The following is a 26834-nucleotide window of genomic DNA, read 5'->3' as shown; positions in this document are numbered from 1 at the left end:
AGGGAAAGATAAAAGTTTGGGTGAGACTCTCATGGGTGTTGGGATTACCTTACTTTGAGGTGGTCAAGATTGTGGCCTTTCATTCATTGTACAAATCACCTCACCAGCAGTCTACACCCTGCAGCCTTTCCAAGTAGGCCATGCTTCAGTCAAAGCACAAGGGAAAATATCAGGAGGCAACTCCTCTCATGGGGCTTTTTCAGATCAGAAAATGCAGGTTACAAGACAAGCTGCAGAGTGGTAGACTAATGTTTAATCATAGGCGCCGACTCCATGGGGCCTGAGGGGGCCCGAGCCCCCTCAAAAATCCATTTGGGGGGGCTCCGCCCCCCCAATAATCTTGGGCGCCCCTCCAGCAGAGCGCCACCGCCGCCCCTCCCCCAGCCCAAAATGCACAGGGTCGGGCTGCCTGCATGCCTCCTGCCCTCCCTCCCGAGCAAAAGCTCCACCCAATTTCCTTCGGAGCTGATTAATAGGCGCAGCACGCTCTCCCCTATTCGCTCACGAGGAGGCGGTGCCACTTTATCTGCATATTCATGAGCTTATTTATTATTCATGAGCTTTCATTTATTATTTATTATTCATGGGCTCCCCCAATATTTTTTATAAGTCGGCGCCCCTGTGTTTAATGGAAATTAAGCCACACACCACCTTCAGCTTGTTGGAATCTCCGTTCGACCGAGCTGATAAGGCTCATCTTTGGAATCGCCTCCCGACGATTAATTGACGACCTGATCCTTTGATAAGGCCTCAGGCACGTCGTCCCAGCAGAGCATCAAAACAGCACGCAGAAGGATGAGATAGTATGAGCTACATTGCTATGCTTTATTTTCTAGCTACGCAGAGAGCAAAGAAATATACATCCTCTCCCTGTGAGAGCAGGGAGCAACTGAACAAAGGAACAAAGGAAACAGGAAACCACTAACGTCACATCCCATCTCCTCTCCTGTGAGACTTCCAATAGTATGGAATGTCTCTGGAATGTAAACAGAGTCCTGTGACTCCATGCAGCTGCACAGTGATAACAGAAACGAACACAGCTACCTCACAATGATAAGATAAGCTCAAAACCCCACACCCACCAAAATTCCCTAAGAACAGGGCAGCAAAATGGAAGCCCTTTTGCAAGGGAGAACAACCTTTGTGAAAATGGAGGACAGATTTTAGCGCAGTACAATTTCCCATTGCTTGTAAGGTTTTATTTGAGTTCAAATAAAAGGCACTATATTACACTCTAGTTGCATTGTTTTTAGTATTGGTGCTGAGAAATGACAGAGAGCATGTGTTTTGTACTCCTATTATTGGAAAACTAAATAATCCCACAGTCAGGAGTGAACTGCTCTGCTATGTTTATCGCAAAAGATTGATTCACATTACTATAATTAGCAATTAAAAGTTTTTGGCTTCCACGGGAAGTGTCTCCAAAAGCAAGTGGTGGTTGTCATCATGTTCAGTTGCCTACATCATTGGTTTGTGCTAAATAAAGTCTGGATTTTGATTGCACCATAGTATTATGTTTTGGCTGCTTTGAGTACGGTTGTTTCTGGAAGGACTTTTATGCCGTTGTTAAGAAGGTATTTCAGCAAACCAAATTCTCCAGAACTTAGAAACACAAAACAATGTAAAGGAAAAGCTCTGATCCAATCTTGTGCCATGGTTACTATAGGAACACTGGGAAAAGTGGGTCAGAACTCAAAACACCATCATTATTATGCCATCAATGTACATGGTACTTTACAGAGGAGGAGGAGGAGGAGCAACAACAGCAGTAGCAACCAAACTCTGTATGCTGAGAAGCTTGCAATCTACGTTTCAACAGACTGCAATAAAGGGTGCAATGATGGTAGAGAAGTTGAATGGGAGAGGACAACATGAGATGATGAGATGTCATTGTCCTGGTGCAAATCTCTTGAGCCTTTAATTATTCATGGGGGACAGGTAAGATTTCTCAACAATAGGGCCATATTCCCATCTCAGTGGTAGGTGGGGGTCAGATGTAAATTTATTTATTTACCCATCCATCTGGCTGGGTGGCTCCCAGCAGAAATAATAATAATAATAATAATAATAATAATAATAATAATAATAATAATAATAATAATAATAATAACAACAACTATTAGTCGTTGGCTGTGTAACCTGTCCATCGTTTCTGTTCTGTACCATTTGATCCAACCTTTTGAACTTCCACGAACCTTCCTATTTGCCGCAGGTAGTTATTTTGGAGATAAAGCAAGTAGCAGAACGATGAGATGGAAAGTAGCTTGGTGACCAAGTAAGCTGGTAAGCTAATGAGTGAAGAGCAGAGTCACAAGGAGGGGAGGATACAGAGAGGTCAGCTAGAATAGTCCAATTACAGTTTGCTCTGTACCTGAAATAAATTGCTTATACTAAGGAAGCAAGCCAGAACTGGAGGTATTATGATGCCAAATAGAATCTCATTGGCCATTTGTGTCAGCTGATCCTTAATGAGCTAATAGGGATGCGGGTGGCGCTGTGGTCTAAACCACTGAGCCTCTTGGGCTTGCCAATCAGAAGGGTGACAGTTCGAATCCCCACAACGGGGTGAGCTCCCTTTGCTCTGTCCCAGCTCCTGCCAACATAGCAGTTCAAAAGCACGCCAGTGCAAGTAGATAAATAGGTACCATTCCTGCGGGAGGGTAAATGGCGTTTCCATGCGCTCTGACTTCCATCATGGTGTTCCGTTGTGCCAGAAGCAGTTTAGTCATGTTGGCCACATGACCCAGAAAGCTCTCTGTGGACAAACTCCAGCTCCCTCAACCTGAAAGCGAGATGAGCTTCGCAACCCCATAGTTGCCTTTGACTGGACTTAACCATCCAGGGGTCCTTTACTTTTAATGAGCTAGTAGCTACTGTGCCTCCTTTTGACCATCAGCAGTGGTGGCCTCTAACCACATTAAGAGACCAACAGCATCCTATTCTGGCAACCTGCACCAAGTGTTGCAGTTGGGTCTAGGCTGCTAGTGCCCTGGCAGCTTACACCCCACAACATGCAATACCAAAAGCTTACCGTTCCATAGTTTGGAATGAAATCCTACAGAAGTTGATTTCAAAATAAGTTCCATTGAGTTCCATAGTGTTTACTCACACATCACCGAGTATAGAATTGTAGCCTGAATACAGTATATGAAATTCAAATGGGATGTGTGTTTTAACAAATTAAAAATAAGCATTGACAATCAGGTAGCCTCCATTATCCAAACATCTTCAGATTTTAATAGGCACATTCACTCACTTGATACAGCATTATCCATCACTGTTTTATGTATTGATGTTTATGCTATATTATCTGTTTAGACCTTCCACAAATTTGTTAACCATGTCAAAACTCTGATAGATAAATATTACCTGGGTATTTCTTTTGTATCCAGGATCCAATTAAAAATGATTTATATTAGCTGTCCACAGGAAAACAACTGTCCCAAGGAAGATATATTTCCGTGACATGTTTACTATAGCTTTAATTTTTTTTTACTAGGATTTGTTGCAACATAAAACATTGTTTTCACACTATGTGAAAGGAAATCAGTAATGTTTTGTTGCTGGAAAAAAAACTAGGACTTTAATGGATTGCTTTTAACTTTTAACACTTTGTATAACCACAATTCTCTCAATGTTGCAGGTCCTGTAATCAGGATTGATGGTGGACCATATCTTTGTCCCAGATAAGGTCAGCTAAAGTTTTGAAACATTTTATAATACAGCATTTAGTTCTAAACAAGATATGGTGGGGGAGGGGGAGCGATGAGCAAGGTCTTCACTGCACAACATCCAACACTTCCCATCTTCAACTGTTCTGTAGCGATTCATGTGTTTTATCCCCATTTATCAAAATAGGAGACTCCAAAAACAGCAGAAAAGAAACATGTCCACTATAAAAAATACTGTAAATGCATCCAGTTTATAATAAATGATATCAACTAAGCATGTGTGCCTGCATACCAATGCTGCAACATTCATTTACAGAATCTGAGTGATTAGATAACGGAAACTGGAACACAAGATCTAAGCAGCACAAAAGGTTGAATACAGTCTAGGCAGGTAACCCTGAACTGGTTTAGACCCTGGACTTATTGTCTGATAGGATATTCCACCCACCCTCGCACTTCGGTGATATGTATTAATTCAACATGTAGCACGCTTGACCTTTCTCCTTGTCATTCCTCAAAAGCTCATTTCTTTAGATGTCGAACATTTTAAAGCGCACCACCCCTTGTATACCTTCGTCTTTCTGGTTTGCAAGCTGGCTGGCTGGCAGGGCTTCTTTCTCTTTCCTTTCCCTTTTTAAAAACTGATGCGAGTCACTTTGGAAAGCACAATTGTTTGAAAAGTGGGATAAATTATATGGTAACAATGCAATGCTAAGTGGGGTGTGTAGTGAAACCCAAAGGTGAACCTACCACTTTAATCTCCATCTCTGCTGGATTGGTGCTAGCAAAATGGGAGTGAGGGAAGAGGAGGGTTGCCACATTGGAAACAATAGGTAAGGGGAGGGAACGATTTAGGCAGCCTAAGTGTCTAAATTTTCTCCAAGTTTGGCAGGCAGTATTCGGATACAGTTGCTGCCTGGAATGGCCCGGAATGGCCTTGACACAAGGATGGGGAGAGGGGGGTAAATTCAGTTTTCATTTAAAGGGAAACCTACCTGTTTTAGACTTTCCAAAACAATGCACAAACCAAAACACAGCCATCCTTCAAAATTCACACTTCTCCGAATTTCACAGTTTGATTTCCCCAGCCATGTAATGTGTACAGAAATGCACATAGTAGGGTAAAGTGTATTTTTAAAAATGCATATATTTTTGAAAATAACATACAAAAGATGAATTTTATTAGGGAAAATTAATTTGCCAAAAATATGTATATTGGGGAAAACAAAAAAAATGCATTATTAGGAGAATTTTGCACTAAAACGCAGGTGACTTTTTATGGGAACTTCTTGTATTTTGAACATTTGCAAAGTGGGGTGGGAATGTGGGAATTTAACTTAAATGGGATGAAACCAAAATTGACTGTTTCGCCCGCCGCTACCCAGAATCTTGCCCTACTGATGTTAGAGTTCCAACCTAAGTTGGAAGCCAAGGAATTGGAGAGGGAGGTTCTGATAATGGATCTCTGGCATTGGAGGAAGGTCCTGACCTATTCAGTGGCCCCTGGGACACCTTAAAAAAGCAAATAAATGATTGCTAAGTAGTATTGAATCAAAGGTTGGTCATGACTGGGCATGCAGCCATGTTTCGTGCTTGATAGACAGAGTAATTGTTTAAGAACTCAGCAAATTAATTAGTTATAGAACATGCAGTTCAATACAGCATAGGCTATGGTTTCTCTTGCCAGAGAAGCAAAGAACTAAGTTGTTGTTTTAAGAACAGGAGGAGGGGGTGGTACTGGATTCTTTCTCAGAAAAGCTACTAATTCATCAAGAACTATCATTAAAAGCTTACTGATTTCTTGGTTGTCCTTATTTAAGATGCAGAGCAATACATTGAAGGCTTTAAAAGGGAGAGAGATCTGCATTCTTACTGCCACCCAGCTTATTTCATTACCTTTAAGGAGAGTACCTCGCCGAGGATCATAACAGTATGTTTAAGCTAACGTTCCATAGCTTTGGCCATTCAAGATGCCAAGTTTCTCTCTCTTTTTTAAGTAAAATGCAGCGGGAAACACTTTTCAAGGGTTGAATGAGGAGAGCACCTTTGTATGCAGGAATAGGTAAAGGTAAAGGGACCCCTGACCATTAGGTCCAGTAGTGACTGACTCTGGGGTTGTGGCGCTCATCTTGCTTTATTGGCCGAGGGAGCTGGCGTACACGTCCGGGTCATGTGGCCAGCATGACTAAGCCGCTTCTGGTGAACCAGAGCAGCGCATGGAAACACCGTTTACCTTCCCGCCAGAGCGGTACCTATTTATCTACTTGCACGTGCTTTCGAACTGCTAGGTTGGCAGGAGCAGGGACCAAGCAACGGGAGCTCACCCCGTCACTGGGATTCGAACCGCCGACCTTCTGATCAGCAAGTCCTAGGCTCTGTGGTTTAACCCACAGCGCCACCCGCGTCCCTCGTATGCAGGAATACACATGGTCATTTACCTGTCTTTCAGAAGGTATTATGAAGATCTAATTTATAAAGTCCCAAACAACTAGGGGCTTATTCAAAGAAGCAGCTCCTTCCACATAGTTCTGTCTGTCTATTAAGATCTGAAGTTGAGGTCTGCCTGGCTGTTTTGCATCAAAAGAACTATCTCTTATTCAGCAGTTAGAGAGAGGGCTCTCTCTCTGCAATGGCACCCTAATTGGTGCCATTATTAGTCAATATAGGCATTGGGTCAGTTTTATCTGTGGAGATTGTGTGAACTATTGGGTAGACGAGCTTGAAGGGGCTGCTGTTTCACACTTGGAGCCAACTAGCTTTTGAGAGGAGATAAGGAGAAAGGCTGAGCTATTCCTGATGTAAGTCCAGAGTCTAAATTTTCATAACTGATTTTCCTTGGTAAATTATTAAGTACTTGGGCAAAGTTTGCTAGAGATTTATGGTTTTGAAGGAAGCTATGAGAAATACACAATTATATTATATTCACCTTAGGAGAAGAACAGCTTTCGGCATTGCTACTATTCTTTCTTTGTGCCTGAGGGTTGAAGAAAAAAAGTTGTTTTTTGTTATTGCTGGAGCATTTGGTCTTCCTGCCCTTTTTTCCTTCATCAAGCTGCAGACTGTAAGTTTCATACTTTTATTAATGTTTTGTGTTAAAGATTTATTCAGAAGCTAATAATATTGATTTCATTTACATCAGGGCTAAGCCAAATGGATGTCCCTTTAGTCCCCATGAAAATAGGTTGGGGACACACAAAACAGGAGTGGGGGGGGAGAGACATAACCCCCCCCAGCCAGTTCACATTTTGTCAGGGGGAGAGGGAATTGCCCGTCTCTTTTGCAGTGAACAAACATTTTGCCACTTCAGTGGTGGCAAACTGCCACTTGAAAAACAGCAATCCACACTCTGAATGATTCTTATCCGCAGATGATTTACCTGCTTAGAGAGGCAATGAATTCCTGGCTGGTTATGATGACCCACATCACTAGTCTAGAAAATATTACGTTCACCTTAGCTCAACTATGTTTCCACTCAGTAGAATTATCATGCTCATTTTGTAGTCCCTGGTTGAGTAGGACCACTCCTGGAACTATACATCAGAGGGGCAGAGTGGAGCTGAAGCAGTCAGAACTTGGGGAAACAGTGGCCAAGAACAGGTGTGAATATAACACACACACACACACACACACACACACACACACGAGAGGGAGAGGGAGAGATGTGATGTTTGGAAACCCTTTTTTGCTTCTCAAAAGCACAATATTTTTCCTTGATATGTTCATGCATGAAGAATTAGCACAGTCCTACTTTATAGAAGCTAGTTATCCCTGATAAATACATTTTTTTGAAGAAGAAAAATTGATGGTGATTTTAACTCTGTCTGGAACTTGTTGTTCTGCCTGTTGTTAATGTGATTTATTTTTTTACTGTATTTAATGACATTGCGTTTTTAACTTGTTTTAGGCTGCCCTGTGTTCCTCAGCTTCAGAGAATGTCCCTTAGTTAATATTGGATTTTTAAAGATATTTGATTGCTCTTAGTTGAACACGTGAGCAGTTGAACATAAAGTACTGAAGCATTCCCTGTGCTAAGAGAAAGAGATCAGAACATACAAGTGTAATCATTATCTGTGTCTAATTTCTACTGCAGTTTTCTAAGGAAATCTAAGGAACCTGTTCACTGCTTGTCACATCAAAATGGATTACTCCAAATTCCTGTCCGATATAAGTGCAGCAAGGAAACCAAACGTTGCAAGACTTTCAAGTGAGTAGTTGCATTTTCCAGTCATCACCTGATTTGCTTCACAATTTTCATTTTCTCCTGGCTTTATATCAATAGAATATGCTTATGCTCAGAAAAGTCTTGTTGAGAGAGAGTGCAAGTTCCCATTCGGAAGAGTAATGTTATTGGGTATTGTTGTTTTACCTTTTTGTAAACTGCTTTGAGGGGGTTTTACAGTCAAGTGGCGTGTAAATTTTATGAAATAAATGAATAATAAATTGGGTGGGACCGCACCTCAGTGTTCAATCCCTGATAGTATTTCCAGATTTTTTAAAGACCAGGTAACAGGTGATGTGAAAGACCTTTGCCTGAGACCCTGGCAAGTTGCTCCCAATCAGAGTAAATAATGTAGCCAGGTATATAATGGAATATATGGAGCTGGCTGACCTTACTGGAAGAATCTGCGACCAAAAAGAAGAGGAATACCAAGAAGAGTGGAAGAAATTTAAGGACTATTTGAATAAATACTGTGATATTAAAAATTAGAAATTACTCGGAAGTACCAAAATAGGCCTAGGATTAAATTAAGAATTAATTAAACAAATAAGATTTAGAACTTTAAGGAAAGTTAAGAAATTTTATTTTAATTAGAATATTGTGGTTTTAAAAAAATGATATCAGAAAACTGCTACATTTTAATTACAAGGAAATTCAGATTGGAGGGCTCAGAGGAAGCCCAAAATATGTTTTATGAGGTTAGAAGTTTAAATAATTAATTAATTTGTGTTGTTTAGGTGTTTAGGTTGTAAGTGTTTACTGGTATTTTCTTTTTACTCTCTTTTTTGTTTATATTTGTGATCTTGTCTTTTTTCTGTTTTTCTGTTTTTCTTACGTTACATCTGTAGGAAACTTAATAAAAATTATTTTTTTAAAAAAAGAATAGCATTTTCTTTCACATTTGGCTTCCTCTGAAGTTCATTTTTTTCTGTTACCGTAATTATATCTTTTAACTTATTAACTAATATTCTTTTACTCATGTTAACGGCAGATGAACTGGAAAAGAAGATGACAGCATCTACCGTCATCATGCTTAGTGGGGGTATGCCAAACCCTAACTATTTCCCAATGAAAACAGCAACTATAACCCTCAATGATGGAAGCACCATTGAAATTGGAGAACAACTGATGAAGAGAGCTCTTCAGTACAGTGCTACAGAGGGGTATGATGAATATCATGCAGAGGGCCCCTCCAGACTGGTGTTTTATTGCAGGTGTATTCTGCAACATAATCCTGGGAATCGTAGTTTGTTTGGGGTACTGAGTGTTCTTAGGAAATCCCTATTCCCTACACAGAGCCACAATTCCCAGAGTGGTTTAACCAACAATCCCTCTTTCCAGGGAACTCTGTCCATAGATGGATGCGCAACAGATACAAAATAAATTACAATTTAATATAAAACTTTGGGGGGAGAGTGCTCAGAGTTTCTCACAGGCATCTGGTGGGCCACTGTGAGCCCAGCATGCTGGAATAGATGAGCCTTTTGCCTTACCCAGCAAGGATTTTCTTATGTTCTTAATTAGCTCAAGCAACTCCCTAGTCATTTATTCAAAAGACTTGTTATTTAAAATGATACTAATGAACACACTCCTGGTCCACGTAAATAAGTTTTTCATATCCATTTCTAAGTAAGTGTTAAGATGTTTATGTATTTCTGTTTTGTTTTTTTCTTCATCGCACCAACTTCAAGCTAACCTGAAGTGGTACCGTATTTTTTGCACCATAACACTCACTTTTTTCCTCCTAGAAAGTAAGGGGAAATGTCTGTGCGTGTTATGGAGGGAATGCCTACGGGTGGCATGCCTACGGATTTTCCTCCTCTAAAAACTACGTGCGTGTTATGGTCGGGTGCGTGTTATAGAGCGAAAAATACGGTATATTATGCATGAAGAACTGAGGATATTTAAAAAGAGGAATAAAATCTCTGTCTTCCAGAATGCACAACTTATTGTCTTGGTTCAGAGACTTGCAGATGAAGCTCCACAACCCACCAACAGCGACGTATGCTCCTGAGAAAGGACAAATGAAGATATGTCTCACTTCAGGCAGCCAGGATGGCCTTACTAAAGTACGAGCGATTCAAAGGTCAACAAAACCATGGCAGTTCAGACAACAGAGCCAAATGCCCACTGAGTCCCTCTATAGCAATTAAATCGGAAGGATATTTTTCTGCTGGTGATTCTTCCCCATCATATAAAATCAGTTGAGCAAAGTTAATACTTGAAAATAAAGACTTGACATGACTGCTTCATGTGCACTATTGGAAAATACAAGTGTATTATTCCATCAAGTTTTTGTTGTTGTTGTTCCCTTCCATGGAAAGGTCTGAGATTTAGTGGAGGTCTCCAATGGTAGAGGGGAAGGGATTTTTATCAACTCCACATTCCTCCTTCAGTCCTTCACGCTGCTTCCTACACTGTTCAAGAGGGTCCTCCAACTTTCTTGAGCAGCTTTGCAGGAGGAGGAGGAGGAGAAGGAGGAGGAGAAGGAGGAGGAGAAGGAGAAGGAGAAGGAGAAGGAGAAGGAGAAGGAGAAGGAGAAGGAGGAGAAATTAAAATTACTTCTACCCTTCATCCAGCAGAACTATCCTATTTTCAGAATTAAGCTCATGGAAACTGTTGACTCCTGTCCCTAGTCATAGGAGTCCAAGAGACTGAGGTTCCTTCACACACACCCCAATAAAATATTTGAGGGTGCCGGGGGAGGGTCGAAAGTTGATGGCCATGGGCATTCAAATGGGGTGTGTGTGCCACATCTTACCTGCTCCCCCCAATCTTTTATTCAATTTGGCACCCCTGTCCTCAGTGGAGACAGAACCAGATGAAATTGCTTCCTGTTATGTAGCTTTCCAATTATGTAGTTCTAAACTCTGATTTTTAAATATGAATAGATACACGTCCATTGTTCTTTATAGAGATGATTGACTTCAGGGACATATCATAGAATGATTTATTCACCAGAGATCTGCTCCTTGTCATCTTTGTTTTTAATCTTCTGCATTACTAACTATTTTTATTTTCTAGTTATGTAATGCTTGCTTGTGCTTAGCATCCATATGTAAACTATATGCTCAAGGGGGGGGGAGTTGCGTAAAATCTAAGTTAGGGGTAGTGCAATTTTATCATTTTTATTTATTTATAAAATGAGATTAATTCTGGTTGTCCACTTCTGAGAAGGACCCAAGGCCAAATACTACACAGTTAAAAGTTGATCCAAACCAGTTTTAAAACAAAAACACATGACTAATGGAAGAAAAGATTAAAACCAGGAAGCAGATAGATATCAATTGTCAGCCAGATAAATTGAACTTCTGATGGGATATCTTAAGAAAGCAGCCCAAAAACATTAAGCCAGAATCAGACCTAGGGGTTCAGTTGACATCTAAAAATCTAAATCTGTATAAAGACAACTATGAAAAATGTTGGTCAGAAATTAAAAAAGATCTAGAAATATGGACAAATTTGAAACTGTCAATGTTAGGCCGAATTGCAGTTATTAAAATGAATGTATTGGCTAGAATGTTATTTTTGTTTCAGACTTTGCAGATTTTGGACAAGATGGACTGTTTCAAGAGGTGGCAGAAAGATATTGCGAAGTTTGTCTGGCAGGGCAAAAAGCCCAGAATAAAATTTAAAGTACTTACAGATGCAAAAGAAAGAGGGGGATTTGCCCTGCCGGACTTAAAACTGTATTATGAAGCAGCAGCGTTCTGCTGGTTGAAAGAATGGATGCTCCTCGAGAACACAGACATTTTGGATTTGGAAGGTTTTAATAATGAATTTGGTTGGCATGCATATTTATGGTATGATAAAATCAAGGTGCAAAGGGCCTTTAAAAACCATATTATCAGGAAAGCTTTGTACAATGTTTGGATAAGATATAAAGATCTGTTGGAAAACAAAACCCCTAGATGGTTGTCACCCTTGGAGGCTAAGGCAGTGAAAAAGCTCAATATGGAGGCCAGATGGCCAAAGTATTGGGAAATTTTGGAACAAGACGGAGATAAATTGAAATTACAGAGTCATGAGAAACTGAAACTGATAGTACGAGATTGGCTCCATTATTACCAAATAATGGAGACCTATAAACAAGACAGGAAAATTGGCTTCCAGGTGGAAAAATCAAAATTAGAGACCAAACTGTTAGAACCCAATACTAAGAATTTGTCAAGAATGTATAATTTGCTGCTGAAATGGAATACACAAGATGAAACAGTTAAATCAGCTATGATTAAGTGGGCACAGGATGTTGGTCATAACATTATGTCGGCTGACTGGGAATGGTTGTGGAACACCGGTATTAAATTTACGGCATGTAATGCCTTAAAGGAGAATATTATGAAAATGGTCTATAGGTGGTACATGACCCCAGTCAAGCTAGCAAAAATTTACCATTTGCCTGATAACAAGTGTTGGAAATGTAAAGAAACTGAAGGCACTTTCTATCATCTTTGGTGGACATGCCCGAAGATTAAGGCTTTCTGGGAAATGATATATAATGAAATGAAAAAGGTACTTAAATGTACTTTTCCTAAGAAACCAGAGGCCTTTCTTTTGGGCATTGTCGGCCAATTGGTGTCAAAGAAAGATAGAATTTTCTTTATGTATGCTACAACAGCAGCGAGAATACTTATCGCAAAGTATTGGAAGACACAAGATTTACCCACCCTGGAAGAATGGCAGATCAAAGTGATGGACTACATGACATTGGCTGAGATGACTGGCAGAATCCGTGATCGGGGAAAAGAGACGACGGAAGAAGAGTGGAAGAAATTTAAAATATATCTTAAGGACTATTATAAACTTGATGAATGCTAGAATGTCGAGGTTTTCAGAAAGAAAGGGTTACAGTAATATAAGATTAGACTAAAGAAAAGATTAACATGACAGAGGTTGGAAAGAAATATTTGGAAGTTGTTGAAAAAACTATGAACATTGGGATGCAGAAAGGGGAGGTATGGGGAAGTCCGAGAAAAGAGGTTTATGAAAAATTGTTATGAAACTATGCGTGTTTGTATGTCTTTTTATGTGTGTGTTTGTTTAAAATTTTTTGTAAAACTAATAAAAAATTTATTAAAAAAAAAAACATTAAGCCAGAATCAGGGGACAATGATTTCCACAGCCCAGATATAACCAGAGAAAGATCTCCTAACATGTCTCTGCTATATATCTCAAATACAGACAAGGCATTCAGGACAGCCTTCCTGGCTGGTGTCAAAAGAAGAGCAAGATAATGTCACCATTTAGATTGGGGGGCTGGACAACCTGTGGGCCATATATGACCTGATGACTTGAATCTACCCTGCCATCTCCCTTCTTGGGCCCCAACCTGCCTTTGTGGCAATTAGGTTGAGAGAGAAAAACAGGACTTTTCATTTTGTTTGCCAAGCCTAATTGCTATGGGGGTTGAGGTGGTGGTGATATGCCTTACATCAACACTGGTAAAGTATTAGGTTTTAATATTAAAACTTGGATAGGACTCCACCACACCACCCACTAAAATCCAGTAGGATGTTCACTGTTTCAAACCTTTTTGATCTTTTTTTGCAGGCGTTTGATATGCTCATCAACCCAGGCGACAGTGTCCTTGTAGAGGAGCCGAACTTCCACGGGGCAATGTTAGCAGTGAGTTATCTTTGGGGTCCCATCACAGCAAGATGCTATGCCAACTCTAGTTCTTTGGTGCATAAGCACGCCATTGTAAAAGTTCATATTGGGACTCCGTGGGTGGTTTGCCATGTATGACAAGAATTGTATCAAAAAGCAAGAAGTGTTTTATTTAATTTAAGGTATTTATATACTACTTCATTATCTCAGTCTCTAAGTGGTGTACATTACAAAATATGGATAAAATCAATTAATCATAAAAACAGGAAACTTCCTGAAAATGCCTGCTTGACGGTAGGGGGAGGTCCTTGTCAACCACCTGAAACAGGGGGAGGGGTCTGTCTGATCTCAGCTGGGAGGGCGTTCCATAGAATCAGGCCCACAATGCTGGATGCAAAGCTTCTGGTGGCTACAAGCTATGCATCTAAGCTAGGTTTCCCATTTTCAAACAGTGGTGAAAATCTGGACAGAAAAGTTGTTGAGCTATGTCCGGAACCACACTAACAGAGCCGCCATTTTGAATTCCTAAGTTTACAAAACAGAACCGGGAGCTGCCTTCTTTTGCCTACCACTGCCTCCCTTGTGTTTGCCTGTTCTTCGTGGTTTCTTTCCATTGTCAATGTGGATGTTGTGAAGAATCAATAGGAATATTCGCATAGCAAGCAGCTCAGTTTCATTTCTCATGACTAGACCCGTCCAAGCAAGCCCCTTAACTTGAAGCTTGCCATAATCAGGCTTGCATCAAGGCCTGCTCAGCTGAATCTCTGAGCACCCACTGCCACCATCCCTTCCCCTACCTCTATCCCAGTAAAGGGACAGCAGCAAAGGTGGCAATGTCAGCATGGGTACTTAGAGCATCCATTTCTTACACAGGAAAGAGGCTGGAACGACACGTCTCAACATTCCTCATGGGAAAATGATGCTGTTAGCATCCATTTCTGGCAGGGAGGGTTTGGAGAGCCTACAAAGTCTCAATCCCCTCTTAGGATGAATCTTTGTGCATCCCTAATCGTCACTAGCATTTATACTGTAGTAGGCGGTTGGAGGATGGATGGCGGCAAACAGATTGAGATTGAATCCTGACAAGACAGAAATACTGTTTCTGGGGGACAGGAGGCGGGCAGGTGTGGAGAATTCCCTGGTCCTGAATGGGGTAACTGTGCCCCTGAAGGACCAGGTGCGCAGCCTGGGAGTCATTTTGGACTCACAGCTGTCCATGGAGGCACAGGTCAAATCTGTGTCCAGGGCAGCTGTTTACCAGCTCCATCTGGTACGTAGGCTGAGACCCTATCTGCCCGCGGACTGCCTTGCCAGAGTGGTGCATGCTCTGGTTATCTCCCGCTTGGACTACTGCAATGCGCTCTATGTGGGGCTACCTTTGAAGGTGACCCGGAAACTACAACTAATCCAGAATGCAGCAGCCAGACTGGTGACTGGGAGCGGCCGCCGAGACCATATAACACCGGTCTTGAAAGACCTACATTAGGCGGGCGCCACTACCGAGAAGGCCCTCTGTCTGGTCCCCTGTAACCTCACTTCTCGCAATGAGGGAACCGCCAGAAGGCCCTTGGTGCTGGGTGGAGACGCTCCTTCAGGTATACTGGACTGAGGCCGTTTAAAGGTCACCACCAACACTTTGAATTGTGCTTGGAAACGTACTGGGAGCCAATGTAGGTCTTTCAAGACAGATGTTATATGGTCTCAGCGGGCACTCCCAGTCACCAGGCTAGCTGCCACATTCTGGATTAGTTGTAGTTTCCTGGTCACCTTCAAAGGTACCCCCACATAGAGCTCGTTGTAGTAGTCCAAGCGGGAGATAACTAGAGCATGCATCACTCTGGCAAGACAGTCCGCGGGCAGGTAGGGTCTCAGCCTGCATATCAGATGGAGCTGGTAAACAGCTGCCCTGGATACAGAATTGACCTGTGCCTCCATGGACAGCTGCGAGTCCAAAATGACTCCCAGGCTACACACCTGGTCCTTCAGGGGCACAGTTATCCCATTCAGGACCAGGGAGTCCTCCACACTTGCCCACCTCCTGTCCCCCCAAAACAGTTCTTCTTTCTTGTCAGGATTCAACCTCAATCTGTTAGCCGCCATCCATCCTCCAACTGTGATCCATCCTCCATTAGCTACTACCATCAGCACATGACATTCCAGAACCAGTTTTAAGGGGCACGGTATATGGCTTCTGTATACGAGTGGTTTCGAGCTTAGCTGCTGAAATAATGTCCTGGTTTTAATGGCCTCTGTGGATTGGATAATAAATTATGTGTAATACCATGTTTCTTTTCATAAACAGCTAAAAGCCTTGAGATGTAACATCATCAAAGTACCTAGTGATGAACATGGCATCATTCCCAAAAGCTTGAAGGAGATTCTTTCCAGGTGGAAATCAGACAATGTGCATAAGCTCATGGACAAGCCCCCTAAGTTCCTGTACAGTGTTCCTAATGGTGGCAATCCTTCTGGGAGCTCCCTGACAGCGGAACGCAAAAAAGAGATTTACCAGGTAATCCTTGGTACCCGGGCATCATCTTAAGTAGAAACAAAGACAGCATTTCCACTAAGCAACCCTAGGCAGGTATACAGAGCGGCAATTTAGTATAGACAACTGTGCTTGCTGCTGCTGCTTCTTCTTCTTCTTCTTCTTCTTCTTTTTGCTTTTTTTAAGAAACTACCTACCAATATGGAGTGTGGTCACCTCTTCTTCCTCTTTGCATCCTATGTACTGACACCTTATTTTATCCAAAAAAAGAGAGCACTAGTTGGCAGTACTACAAATGCAGTAGCAGATGAGAGAGATGTCTCTTTCTCAAAACAATTAATGTATTTTTCGCTCTATTGGACGCACCGGACCACAGGACACACCTAGTTTTTAGAGGGGGAAATCAAGGGGGAAAATATTATTCCCCCCCAGCCCCAAAGAGCTTCTCCCAGAGCTTCTCGGGGCTGCGGGGGAAGCCTGGGTCCCCCCACCGCCCCAAAGAGCAAGGAAGCCAAGACAGCGTGCGGGATCCATAGCCGTGCAACCTCTCCAGTCAGGAGCTAAACCTCTCCAGCGCAGCTAAAGAAGAAGACAAGGCAGCGAGCACAATCCATCCCGCTCGCTGCCTTGGCTTCCTCTTTAGCCTTGAGCAGCATCTTTAGCCTTGCACAACGGGATGGATCGTGCCCGCTGTCCACCGGGGCTGGACTAGATGACTCCTGGGGTTCCCTTCCAACCCTGCAATTCTATGACCTCAGAAGGTGTTTGGGGTCTCCACCACTGGAGGCTTTTAAGCAGCGGTTGGGGGACCATCTGCCTGGCGTTCTTTAGCTGTGATTCCTACATTGTGAGGGGGCTGGGCTAGATGACCCTCGGGTGGCCCTACAGTCCTACACTTCTGCGGCAGGAGATCCACAGCCACTTCACACAATGCCCACTCCCAATTTTCATTGGAGAGACATGTGGCTTCACTGTCTAGGTAGGTACCCCCCTACCTGCTACTCTTCCCTCACCCCACTTAAGCCGAGGGAATTCCTGCCCAGAGAAGCTCCCAGGTGAGGCAAGGGTTAAGATCTACCTCTGGTAAATGGCTTTGTATCCCCCTCTTTCCCTTTTCTCTTCTTCTTCTATGCTATTTCCTTCTTTTGTGTTTTGTTTAATCTGTTTTTATTGTATACTAAAATAAAAGCTGCAAAGTTTCTTTTTTTATAATATCCCCCCTCCAAACTAAAACATTAATCTAGATAAAAACACTGACCCAGAGGAAAAGAAGGTGGTGGAGAAAGGACGAAAAAAGAAAAAGAGGTAGAGAGAGATTTTTAAAAAGTTGGCTTCTTTAGCCTTGCGCAGCCTCCCGCGGCTGGAGAGGCGCGCAAGGCTAAAGACGAAGCCTGGGCAGCGAGCAGGATGGATCGCGCTCGCTGCCCCGGCTTCCTCTTTAGCCTTGCACAGCCCCCCGCGACTGGAGAGATTGCGCAAGGCTTTTCTAGAGGGGGGAGAAGGGACTGACTGGCCGCGTCAGTCCCTTCTCCCTCCTGGGGAAAAGCCCGCAAGAGCCCCGCAAAGCTTGCGTGTGGCTCTTGGGGGCTTTTCCTGCTTGCCTCCCCCCCCCCTGCATTCGCTCCATAGGACACACAGACTTTACCCCTTAGTTTTTAAGACGGAAAAACTGCGTCCTATGGTGCGAAAAATACGGTAGGCAAATTCCCTGTGCTCCCATCCTCACTGCTCTGGCACAGCAAGGAAGAAGGCAGCAAAGGAGAGTTCACAGAAAGCAGGGCCAGCCCAGGGCATTTTCCCACTTGAGGCAAAACAACATGGTGCCCCTTACTTCCCCTCCGCCGCCACCTGAGGTGACTGTTCATAGACTCAGCACAAAATGGGAAAGATGAACATAAACTTGGGACCCATCAATTTTCCAAGGTTTTCTCATGTTTGATAGGACCACTATTACTTTGGCTTGTTGGCAAACCATAGTTGTGTATTCACTGATCATTCCACAAAATTATTTTCTCTTCTTTTCTTGTTGGTTTACCTTTTAGCTTGCCCACGAATACAACTTTCTTATAATAGAAGATGATCCATACTATTTCATCCAGTTTCAGAAGGTAAAATCAAACTAATAGCGCTTACCAAACTAAATGTACTAATTGGTTTGCTCTGTGTATGTTTTCTTCTTGACACAAAAGAAAAGCACGTTCAGCCTCTAGATTTTAAGGCTCCTTAGGCACTTAGGCCCAAGAATATAGGAAGCCTTACAACCAAGTCATCCCATTCATCTATCAAGAGCAGTATTGTCTACACTGAATGTTGGCAGCTCTCCAGGAATTCAGTCAGGAGTCTCTTCCAGCCCACCTGGAGATGCCAAGGACTGAACCTGGGAATTTCTACATGCAGAACAGGTGCTCTACTACCGAGTCACAATTCTTCCCCCAAAAGCAGGTGACAAGCCAAGAGCAGATGACTGACAGTCTTGAGTCACATGTCACACAGTTCTGCCTTGCCCTAGCTTGTCTCTTTTAAGAATATCCAGTTTTTCATGTCCTCCATCATGTCTAAGCGCAATGGTCATATTTTTCTTTCTAGCAACGATGCTAGACCAGTAGTTAATGCTTTGATAGCTCCAGTATCTTTGCCTCTAACACCTTGATTACGTCATCCTCTAGCTTCCCCAAAGCCATTTTCCTGGCTATGTGAAAGCCCCATGATTGGTGCAAGGTGCTTTCAATGCATTGTAGAGAGTACACTCACAGTGGCAATATATGGCCCTCTGTCTTTTGTGGGGAAAGGTCCTCCAGATCCTGGAGAAACTGCAGGATCAGCTCAGAGGCCCCTACACACACCTGGGCTCTCCTAGGCCCAGGTTTGGCATGATGATGATGATAGTCAATATCTCCATTGATCCGTAGGCTTGGCATGATGATGACAGTCAATGTCTCCATTGATCTGTGCTGGTGTCTAGAGGTTGGTTCATTTAAAAAAAAAGTTCTATGCACCATTTGTACAACTTCTAGGTAGGAAAGAAATACAATTTTCCCCCTTCCCATTTCTTACAGTACTTTTCAGGGGAACAGTTTGCTATCATATTAATGGTTACTAATCTTGATGTCTATGTTCTGCCTCCACTGTTGGAAGCAGTACACCAGTTGCTGAAAATGGCTATGTGGCTCAGAACCTGCTGGACTAGGTACTAGACTAGGTGGACCACTTCAGCAGTAAATAACACTGACAGCCTCCATCCCTTTGCCTCTGACATCTTTGCCCCTGAATCTAACACGGCTCTTCTTATGTTCTTATCCCACCTCCACATAGTTCATGTGCCAAGCGAAACCTTAATATTGGTTTGTTTTGTTTTAATAATATTATATTATTTGCATTTTAAGACTAAAGCGCCATCATTTCTTTCAATGGATGTTGATGGTCGAGTCATCAGAGGTGATTCATTCTCGAAAATTATCTCTTCCGGGTGAGTAGAATATAAAAGTGCAGAACATGCTCCTTGTAGCAATGCCCCTATCACCTTAAATTAGTGTGACGATGGAGATTTTGAAACGATAACGATATTTGAATCTGTCAAATACTGCAAATTGAAATGCTTGTTGCGCGGCTATGGGTGTTCTCAGTGATTTGACAGCCCTCACAAAATCCAGACGGCGTTGTACAAAACTATGTGCAAAACAAAAAAAGGACAAAATTTAAAGCTGCGGACTTGCCAAATTAAGTAGAGTGTGTGTCTTTCAACTCTTTGTTGTGTTTTCTTTTCTATAGGTTGAGAATAGGCTTTATAACAGGACCTGCACCTTTTATAGACAAGATTGTTCTACATACTCAGGCCTCAACAATGCAACCCAACACTTTTGCACAGGTAAGCATTAGTCATATATTGGATTGCTTTCCAAAACTAAAGCTGTAATCCTGATAACACTTAATTGAAAGTGGGGCCCCAATTGAATGCTTAATCCTAAATAAACATATATAGAATTCAGCTAAAAATCGAAGCACTCCCAGTCATGGTTCCCCTCCAAGGAATCCTGGGAACTAACGGTGAATACACACATCTTGCATATTTTATTTAGATTGTGACATCACATTGGGTGCTTTCTTGCTTTCTCTTGCAGGTCATCGTAATGGAACTTCTTAAGAAGTGGGGGCAAAAGGGTTTTCTGGATAATGCAGACCGGTAAGGGGATTATGAAAAGGCTAGCATTTGGGGAAGGGCTATAGCTCAGTGGTAGAGCATCAGCTTTGCATGCAGAAGGTCTCAGGTAAAAATCCCCGGCATCTCCAGGGAGGGCTGGGAGAGACTCCGTGCTTGAAACCCCAGAGAGCTGCTGTCAGTCAGTGCAAGCAGTCCTGAGCTAGTTGGACCAGTGGTCTGACTCAGTATAAGACAGCTCCTTATGTTTCTAACATGCTCACAGTCCATAGGCTGTAAGTGTCACTTTCATCAATTCCATAGAAGAAATAATAATAATAATAATAATAATAATAATAATAATAATAATAATAATTTTTATTTGTATCCCGCCCTCCCCGGCAAAAACCGGGCTCAGGCTATAGTTAATGGATACGGTTAACAGTTGACCACAGTATCTCATAGCACCAGATCAGAAAAAAGCACCTTTGCCTGTGAAAGCTCTCGCCATGGTCCTACCGTCTTCATTCTATTTTGAAATAATTGATAATAGAGGGGGAGAACAAGAAAAAAAAAATTCTCTCCCTCTCTGCGCATCGCCCCTTCAGCGAAGCGGCAGGAGAAACGGAGCCCCTTCCATTTCTCCTCCCGCTTCGCTGAAGGGGCACTGAGCCCGCTGCACTCCGGAGGCTTCCCGTTGCTTTCGCTGAAGCCATGGAGCCTGCATTCGCTCCATAAGACACACACACATTTCCCCATACTTTTTTGGAGGGGAAAAGTGCGTATTATAGAGCAAAAAATACAGCACCATCTTCCCCTTGACATGTGTCCTACTTACCTTCCCTATTTCTCTTTATGTCATTCATTCATTCATTCATTCATTCATTCTGTTATGGTTCTTGGCAGGTAGAGGTTTCCCATTAACTTTACTGCTGCTACATCGTGGAAGAGGTGGACAGCCTAGGGTTATGTAGGAGAATATACAAAAAAAACCCACACTGTCCATTTCCCCACCCAAATAGGATGGAGAATTTGGGGAGCTTATTTTTCACTCAAACTTATAATCAAAATGAATTCTGAAGAAATCATACTAACTAGGAAGGATGCAATCATTAAATTCTCACCCAAATATATGCTGTCTTCTTGGTCACACCTGAGATCGTGGGCAACAATGCATTTTTTTGCTTAATCTATGAAAGGGGTAGTAGAAGAAACAGTGCTAGCCATTTCTTCCGCAGTAAATTGTTGCCAGCTATTGTGTGACCTAAGCAACTGCCCATAGTCTCCATCCACAGTACAGAGATTGAGTGCCTTGTATTGCTGTTCAAGTTATATTAGTTCTGAATGTGACTTGTCTAGAACAATTTAATGGAAGTGCTACGGCTGACACATGACCCCCACTTTTCTTCGCTAAGAATGCAAGCATTGATTGTTTGTTTTCAGAGTGGCAGAGTTCTACAAAAAACAGCGCGATGCGATGCTTGCTGCAGCAGACAAATGGCTGACAGGTCAGTGAACTCACTCCCATGGGCAATTAGACGTAACAATGTGCCCGGATTTTTTTTTTAATAAACCACAAAAGATTCTGTACAGATTTAAAGAAGAAACACAAAGGCTAAGATGATTTTAACATGGTAGGAGTGAGAAAATGGATGGGTTAGGGTTGCCATTACTACTTGTCAAACAGTTGCTCCTTGAAACAAGCATCTGCCATTCAAAAGAACTCAGAACAGAATGGAGTGTGTCTCCTCCATGCGCCACTGGTGTGCACAGCATGGCTTATCAAGTTATTTGTCCACATCATGTAGAGTGTTCGTGTTGGAGGCATCAGCCACGGTCAAGAATGAGTGCATGGAAACTGTGCCTGCTGAGAAAAGTCCATTAGGTGCTGCACTCTGAGTTACTGTGGAAAATGCAACACAGAGAGATTATTTTAAGCAGTATCTGCTTTAGAAATGAAACATTTAGACTAGCCTGTAGAGCACATTTCTTGGCCTTCACTTCATGAGACTAAGAGCTCTAGATCATGTAATAGCCTCCAGAAGATCAAAAGAGACTACGAGGCTCTGGGCAGGAAATTGAAGCAATTAAATGCACAAATTGTCATCTCATCTGTCCTCCCAGTTGAACGACGTGACCCAGGGAGAGAGGGGAAAATAGTGGAAGTGAACAGCTGGCTTTGCAAATGGTGTAAACAGGAACGGTTTGGGTTCTTAGATCACGGACTGCAGTTTCTTGAAGATGGACTTCTGGCAAGCGATGGGCTGCACCTCACAACGGTTGGGAGGAATGTTTTTGCCAAAAATCTCAGAAACCTCATCAGGAGGGCTTTAAACAAACTAATGTGGGGGAGGGAGACAGTGCTCCTGAAGGTAGGAGTCTATCAATTGATGAAGATGATCATCCAAATGTCATAGACCAAATGGAGCAAACAGCACGCAGACCTAATGGTGGGAGGAAAAAATCCTTAAATAAGAGACATGGGGGAATGATTAATGGACTTCAATGTCTGTACACTAATGCACAAAGCATAGGAAATAAACAAGATGAGCTTGAGCTCTTGGTACAGCAAACTAAATATGACATAATAGGCATCACTGAAACCTGGTGGGATAAGTCCCACAATTGGAATGTAATAATGGAGGGATACAATCTATTTCAGAGAAACAGACCAGACAAGAAAGGAGGAGGAGTGGCGTTATATGTCAGGGATGTGTATACCTGTGAAGAGATCCAAGATTTAGAACCTCAAAGCCAAAGTGAGAGCATTTGGGTCAAAATTAAGGGAGAGAAGAATAACAGAGACCTCATTGTGGGAGTTTACTATAGATCCCCAAGCCAAACGGAGGACATAGATGATGCCTTCCTGGAACAGATGGCCAAGCATGCAAAAGGAAGGGAGATAGTAGTAATGGGGGACTTCAATTACCCGGATATTTGTTGGATGTCAAACTCAGCCAAGAGCATAAGGTCAAACAGATTCCTCACTGGCCTTGCAGACAACTTCATTGTCCAGAAAGTGGGAGAAGCAACAAGAGGAACAGCCATTTTAGATCCGGTCCTAACCAATGTTGATGACCTGGTTAGTGGGGTAGAAGTGGAAGGATCATTAGGCGCGAGTGATCATGCTCTTCTGAAGTTTACTATACAGCGGAAAGGAGCAGCCAAGCATACTAGGACTCAGTTTCTTGACTTTAAGAAAGCCGACTTCATAAAACTTAGGGAAGTGCTGGGTGAGATCCCATGGACAGTAATACTAAAAGGAAAGGGAGTTCATGATGGCTGGGAGTTTGTTAAGAGGGAGATAGTAAAAGCACAACTTCAGGCAATACCAATGAGATGGAAACATGGAAGGTGCCTAAAGAAGCCAGGGTGGCTATCTAAAGAACTTTTAACTGAGTTAAGATTAAAAAAGAATGTGTACAAAAAATGGAAAAGGGGGGAAACCACCAAAGAGGAATTCAAACAAATAGCCAGCACATGTAGACACAAAGTCAGAAAAGCTAAAGCACAGAATGAACTCAGGCTTGCTAGAGAGGTTAAAAGCAACAAAAAAGGCTTTTATGGGTATGTCCGTAGCAAAAGGAAGAACAAAGAAACAGTGGGGTCACTCAGAGGAGAAGATGGTGAAATGCAAACAGGGGACACAGAAAGGGCTGAACTCCTCAATGCCTTCTTTGCCTCAGTCTTCTCCGATAAAGAAAACAATGCCCGACCTGAAGAATTTGGAGCAAATGATTCAGCAGAGGAAACACAGCCCAGAATAACTAAGGAGATAGTACAATAATACTTGGCTAGTTTAGATGTATTCAAGTCTCCAGGGCCAGATGAACTGCATCCAAGAGTATTAAAAGAACTGGCAGATGTGATCGCAGAACCACTGGCAGTCATCTTTGAGAATTCCTGGAGAACAGGCGAAGTCCCGGCAGACTGGAGGAGGGCAAATGTTGTCCCTATTTTCAAAAAGGGGAAAAGAGGGGACCCAAATAATTACCGCCCAGTCAGTCTGACATCAATACCAGGGAAGATTCTGGAGTAGATCATTAAGCAAACAGTCTGTGAGCACCTAGAAAGGAATGCTGTGATCACCAATAGTCAGCATGGATTTCTGAAAAATAAGTCATGTCAGACTAACCTGATATCGTTTTTTGACAGAATTACAAGCCTGGTAGATGAAGGGAACGCAGTGGATGTAGCCTACCTTGATTTCAGCAAGGCATTCGACAAGGTACCCCATGATATTCTTGTAAAGAAGCTGGTAAAATGCGGTTTTGACTATGCTACCACTCAGTGGATTTGTAACTGGCTGACTGACCGAACCCAAAGGGTGCTCATCCTGGAGAAGAGTGACTAGTGGAGTGCCACAGGGTTCTGTCTTGGTCCCGGTCTTATTCAACATCTTTATCAACGACTTGGATGATGGACTCAAGGGCATCCTGATCAAATTTGCAGATGACACCAAACTGGGAGGGGTGGCTAACACCCCAGAGGACAGGATCACACTTCAAAACGACCTTGACAGATTAGAGAACTGGACCAAAACAAACAAGATGAACTTTAACAGGGAGAAATGTAAAGTATTGCACTTGGGCAAAAAAAATGAGAGGTACAAATACAAGATGGGTGACACCTGGCTTGAGTGCAGTACATGTGAAAAGGATCTAGGAGTCTTGGTTGACCACAAACTTGACATGAGCCAACAGTGTGACGCGGCAGCTAAAAAAGCCAATGCAATTCTGGGCTGCATCAATAGGAGTATAGCATCTAGATCAAGGGAAGTAATAGTGCCACTGTATTCTGCTCTGGTCAGACCACACCTGGAGTACTGTGTCCAGTTCTGGGCACCACAGTTCAAGAAGGACACTGACAATCTGGAATGTGTCTAGAGGAGGACAACCAAAATTGTCAAAGGCCTGGAAACGATGCCTTATGAGGAACGGCTAAGGGAGCTGGGCATGTTTAGCCTGGAGAAGAGGAGGTTAAGGGGTGATATGATAGCCATGTTCAAATATATAAAAGGATGTCATATAGAGGAGGGAGAAAGGTTGTTTTCTGCTGCTCCAGAGAAGCGGACACGGAGCAATGGATCCAAACTACAAGAAAGAAGATTCCACCTAAACATTAGGAAGAACTTCCTGACAGTAAGAGCTGTTCGACAGTGGAATTTGCTGCCAAGGAGTGTGGTGGTATGTCTGGAAGGCAGGAAGGTAAAAAGAACTCGCTAGAGGCGATCCTTATAGCTTAATTAGCCAACTAGAACTATGGAATGGTACTTCCTGGATGTGTGATTAGCAAATGACATGGGTTTCATTTTGTGCCTTCTACTTACTCTCATCAGATTATAACACCACCATAGTAGTATCTGGATGTGTCTTACATCATCAGAAAAAGAGACATTGCTTTGCTATTGGGTCACGCAGAAAAACAGTATGATGGTAAATGGCAACTTTAAACCCCAGTGCTAGTGCTTGTTTACTTGACCCACATGTAAGCATGAAGCTCAGGTTGTGTGAACTCACCCTTGGAATGTCCAAGGACCATGTGTGCTCAAAACCAATACATATACAAGACTATGATAGCTATTAGTTGGCTGAGTGTGATAGAAAATCTGGCCTCTGACATAAGAAACTGTTTGTCTGAGGCCCTGGTGAAGAAGGCTGAAGTGTTCTTCTACACCACTGTGTTTGTCGTAAGCACTGAATATTTTAAAAACACAAACGCTTGATAAGCTCGTTAGGATGCTTTCACTTCGTTGTTGTGCTTTCTCCTCTAGGTTTAGCAGAGTGGCATGCCCCTAATGCTGGACTATTTTTGTGGATTAAAATTAAGGGGGTTTCAGATACATTCCAGATGGTCATGGAAAAAGCACTGGAAAAGGGGGTAAGAAAAATCGATTACTCTACTGCTGTGGTAATGGGAAAGGCTAAAATATTTCATGATGTGGAGTTGGTGGGTGAAGTGCCACAAGTCAATGGGCTGATGTCACTGGGCTGTCATGTCTGAATAAGGATGAGAAAGAAATTCTGCTTTAGTTTGCATTTTACTGCAAACCTGATTAATTTGCACTTCCCGAAGAAATCTTAATCCTACTCAAAGTAGACACATTAAGATTAATGGACATGATTAATTTATTTACATCACTTTCAGTAGACCTACTCTGAGTCAAACATAATTAGATAAGGCTCATTTGTATCCTTTGAATTTTTCATTTCTCTGAATTTTGCAATACAACTGTGATGTGTAGAAAAATGGCACATTAGGGGAAAGTGTGCATAAAAATACATATATTAGTTAAAATAACATCCAATTATGTGTATTATTTGGCAAGTTGCATACAAAAATGTATATACTGGGAGAAATACACAGCAAAATGTTGATGAATTCTCAAGACAACTTGTATAATGGTGTGGAAATGTGTAAAATTGATCTTAAGGCTGGAAAAATAAGAAAAAAACTGAAATTCATGCATCCCTGCTTCTGACCAAATCATGCAGTCCATAAATTTCTGTGGAGATCAGCTTCTACCAGTTCTATTGTTATAGCCTCATTGTTGTGTCAGCAACAAAAAGCCATTTCAGTGGAAAATGCAAATGAAAGAACTTCTTGTAGAAATTCTGCAACTGAAAATGAAATACTCCTGAAAAATATAAATGTGTGCCAAGTAATCCAGTTCAGTAAGGTGGAGGTCCGTAAAACTACCATTGATTTATCCTT

The 26834-nt window shown here is 42.3% G+C and overlaps 1 protein-coding gene across 1 annotated transcript in view; it reads left to right on the top strand.

Moving 5' to 3' along the window:
- AADAT (aminoadipate aminotransferase) overlaps positions 1 to 26834 on the top strand; it is an 86942-nt gene that overhangs the window by 27178 nt on the left and 32930 nt on the right. Inside the window, exons 16-27 of the mRNA XM_082238485.1 lie at positions 3319 to 3373; positions 7771 to 7875; positions 8882 to 9053; positions 9827 to 9959; positions 13441 to 13515; positions 15800 to 16009; positions 18028 to 18093; positions 19369 to 19451; positions 19754 to 19850; positions 20104 to 20165; positions 21564 to 21628; positions 25894 to 26000. Of these exons, the coding sequence (XP_082094611.1) occupies positions 3319 to 3373; positions 7771 to 7875; positions 8882 to 9053; positions 9827 to 9959; positions 13441 to 13515; positions 15800 to 16009; positions 18028 to 18093; positions 19369 to 19451; positions 19754 to 19850; positions 20104 to 20165; positions 21564 to 21628; positions 25894 to 26000 (1230 nt within the window). The remainder of the gene's footprint in view (positions 1 to 3318; positions 3374 to 7770; positions 7876 to 8881; positions 9054 to 9826; positions 9960 to 13440; positions 13516 to 15799; positions 16010 to 18027; positions 18094 to 19368; positions 19452 to 19753; positions 19851 to 20103; positions 20166 to 21563; positions 21629 to 25893; positions 26001 to 26834) is intronic.

This window comes from Podarcis vaucheri (assembly GCF_965113315.1).
Source record: "Podarcis vaucheri genome assembly, chromosome: 9".
Classification (NCBI taxonomy): domain Eukaryota; kingdom Metazoa; phylum Chordata; class Lepidosauria; order Squamata; family Lacertidae; genus Podarcis; species Podarcis vaucheri.
This window is presented reverse-complemented; position numbering and strand designations above follow the sequence as displayed.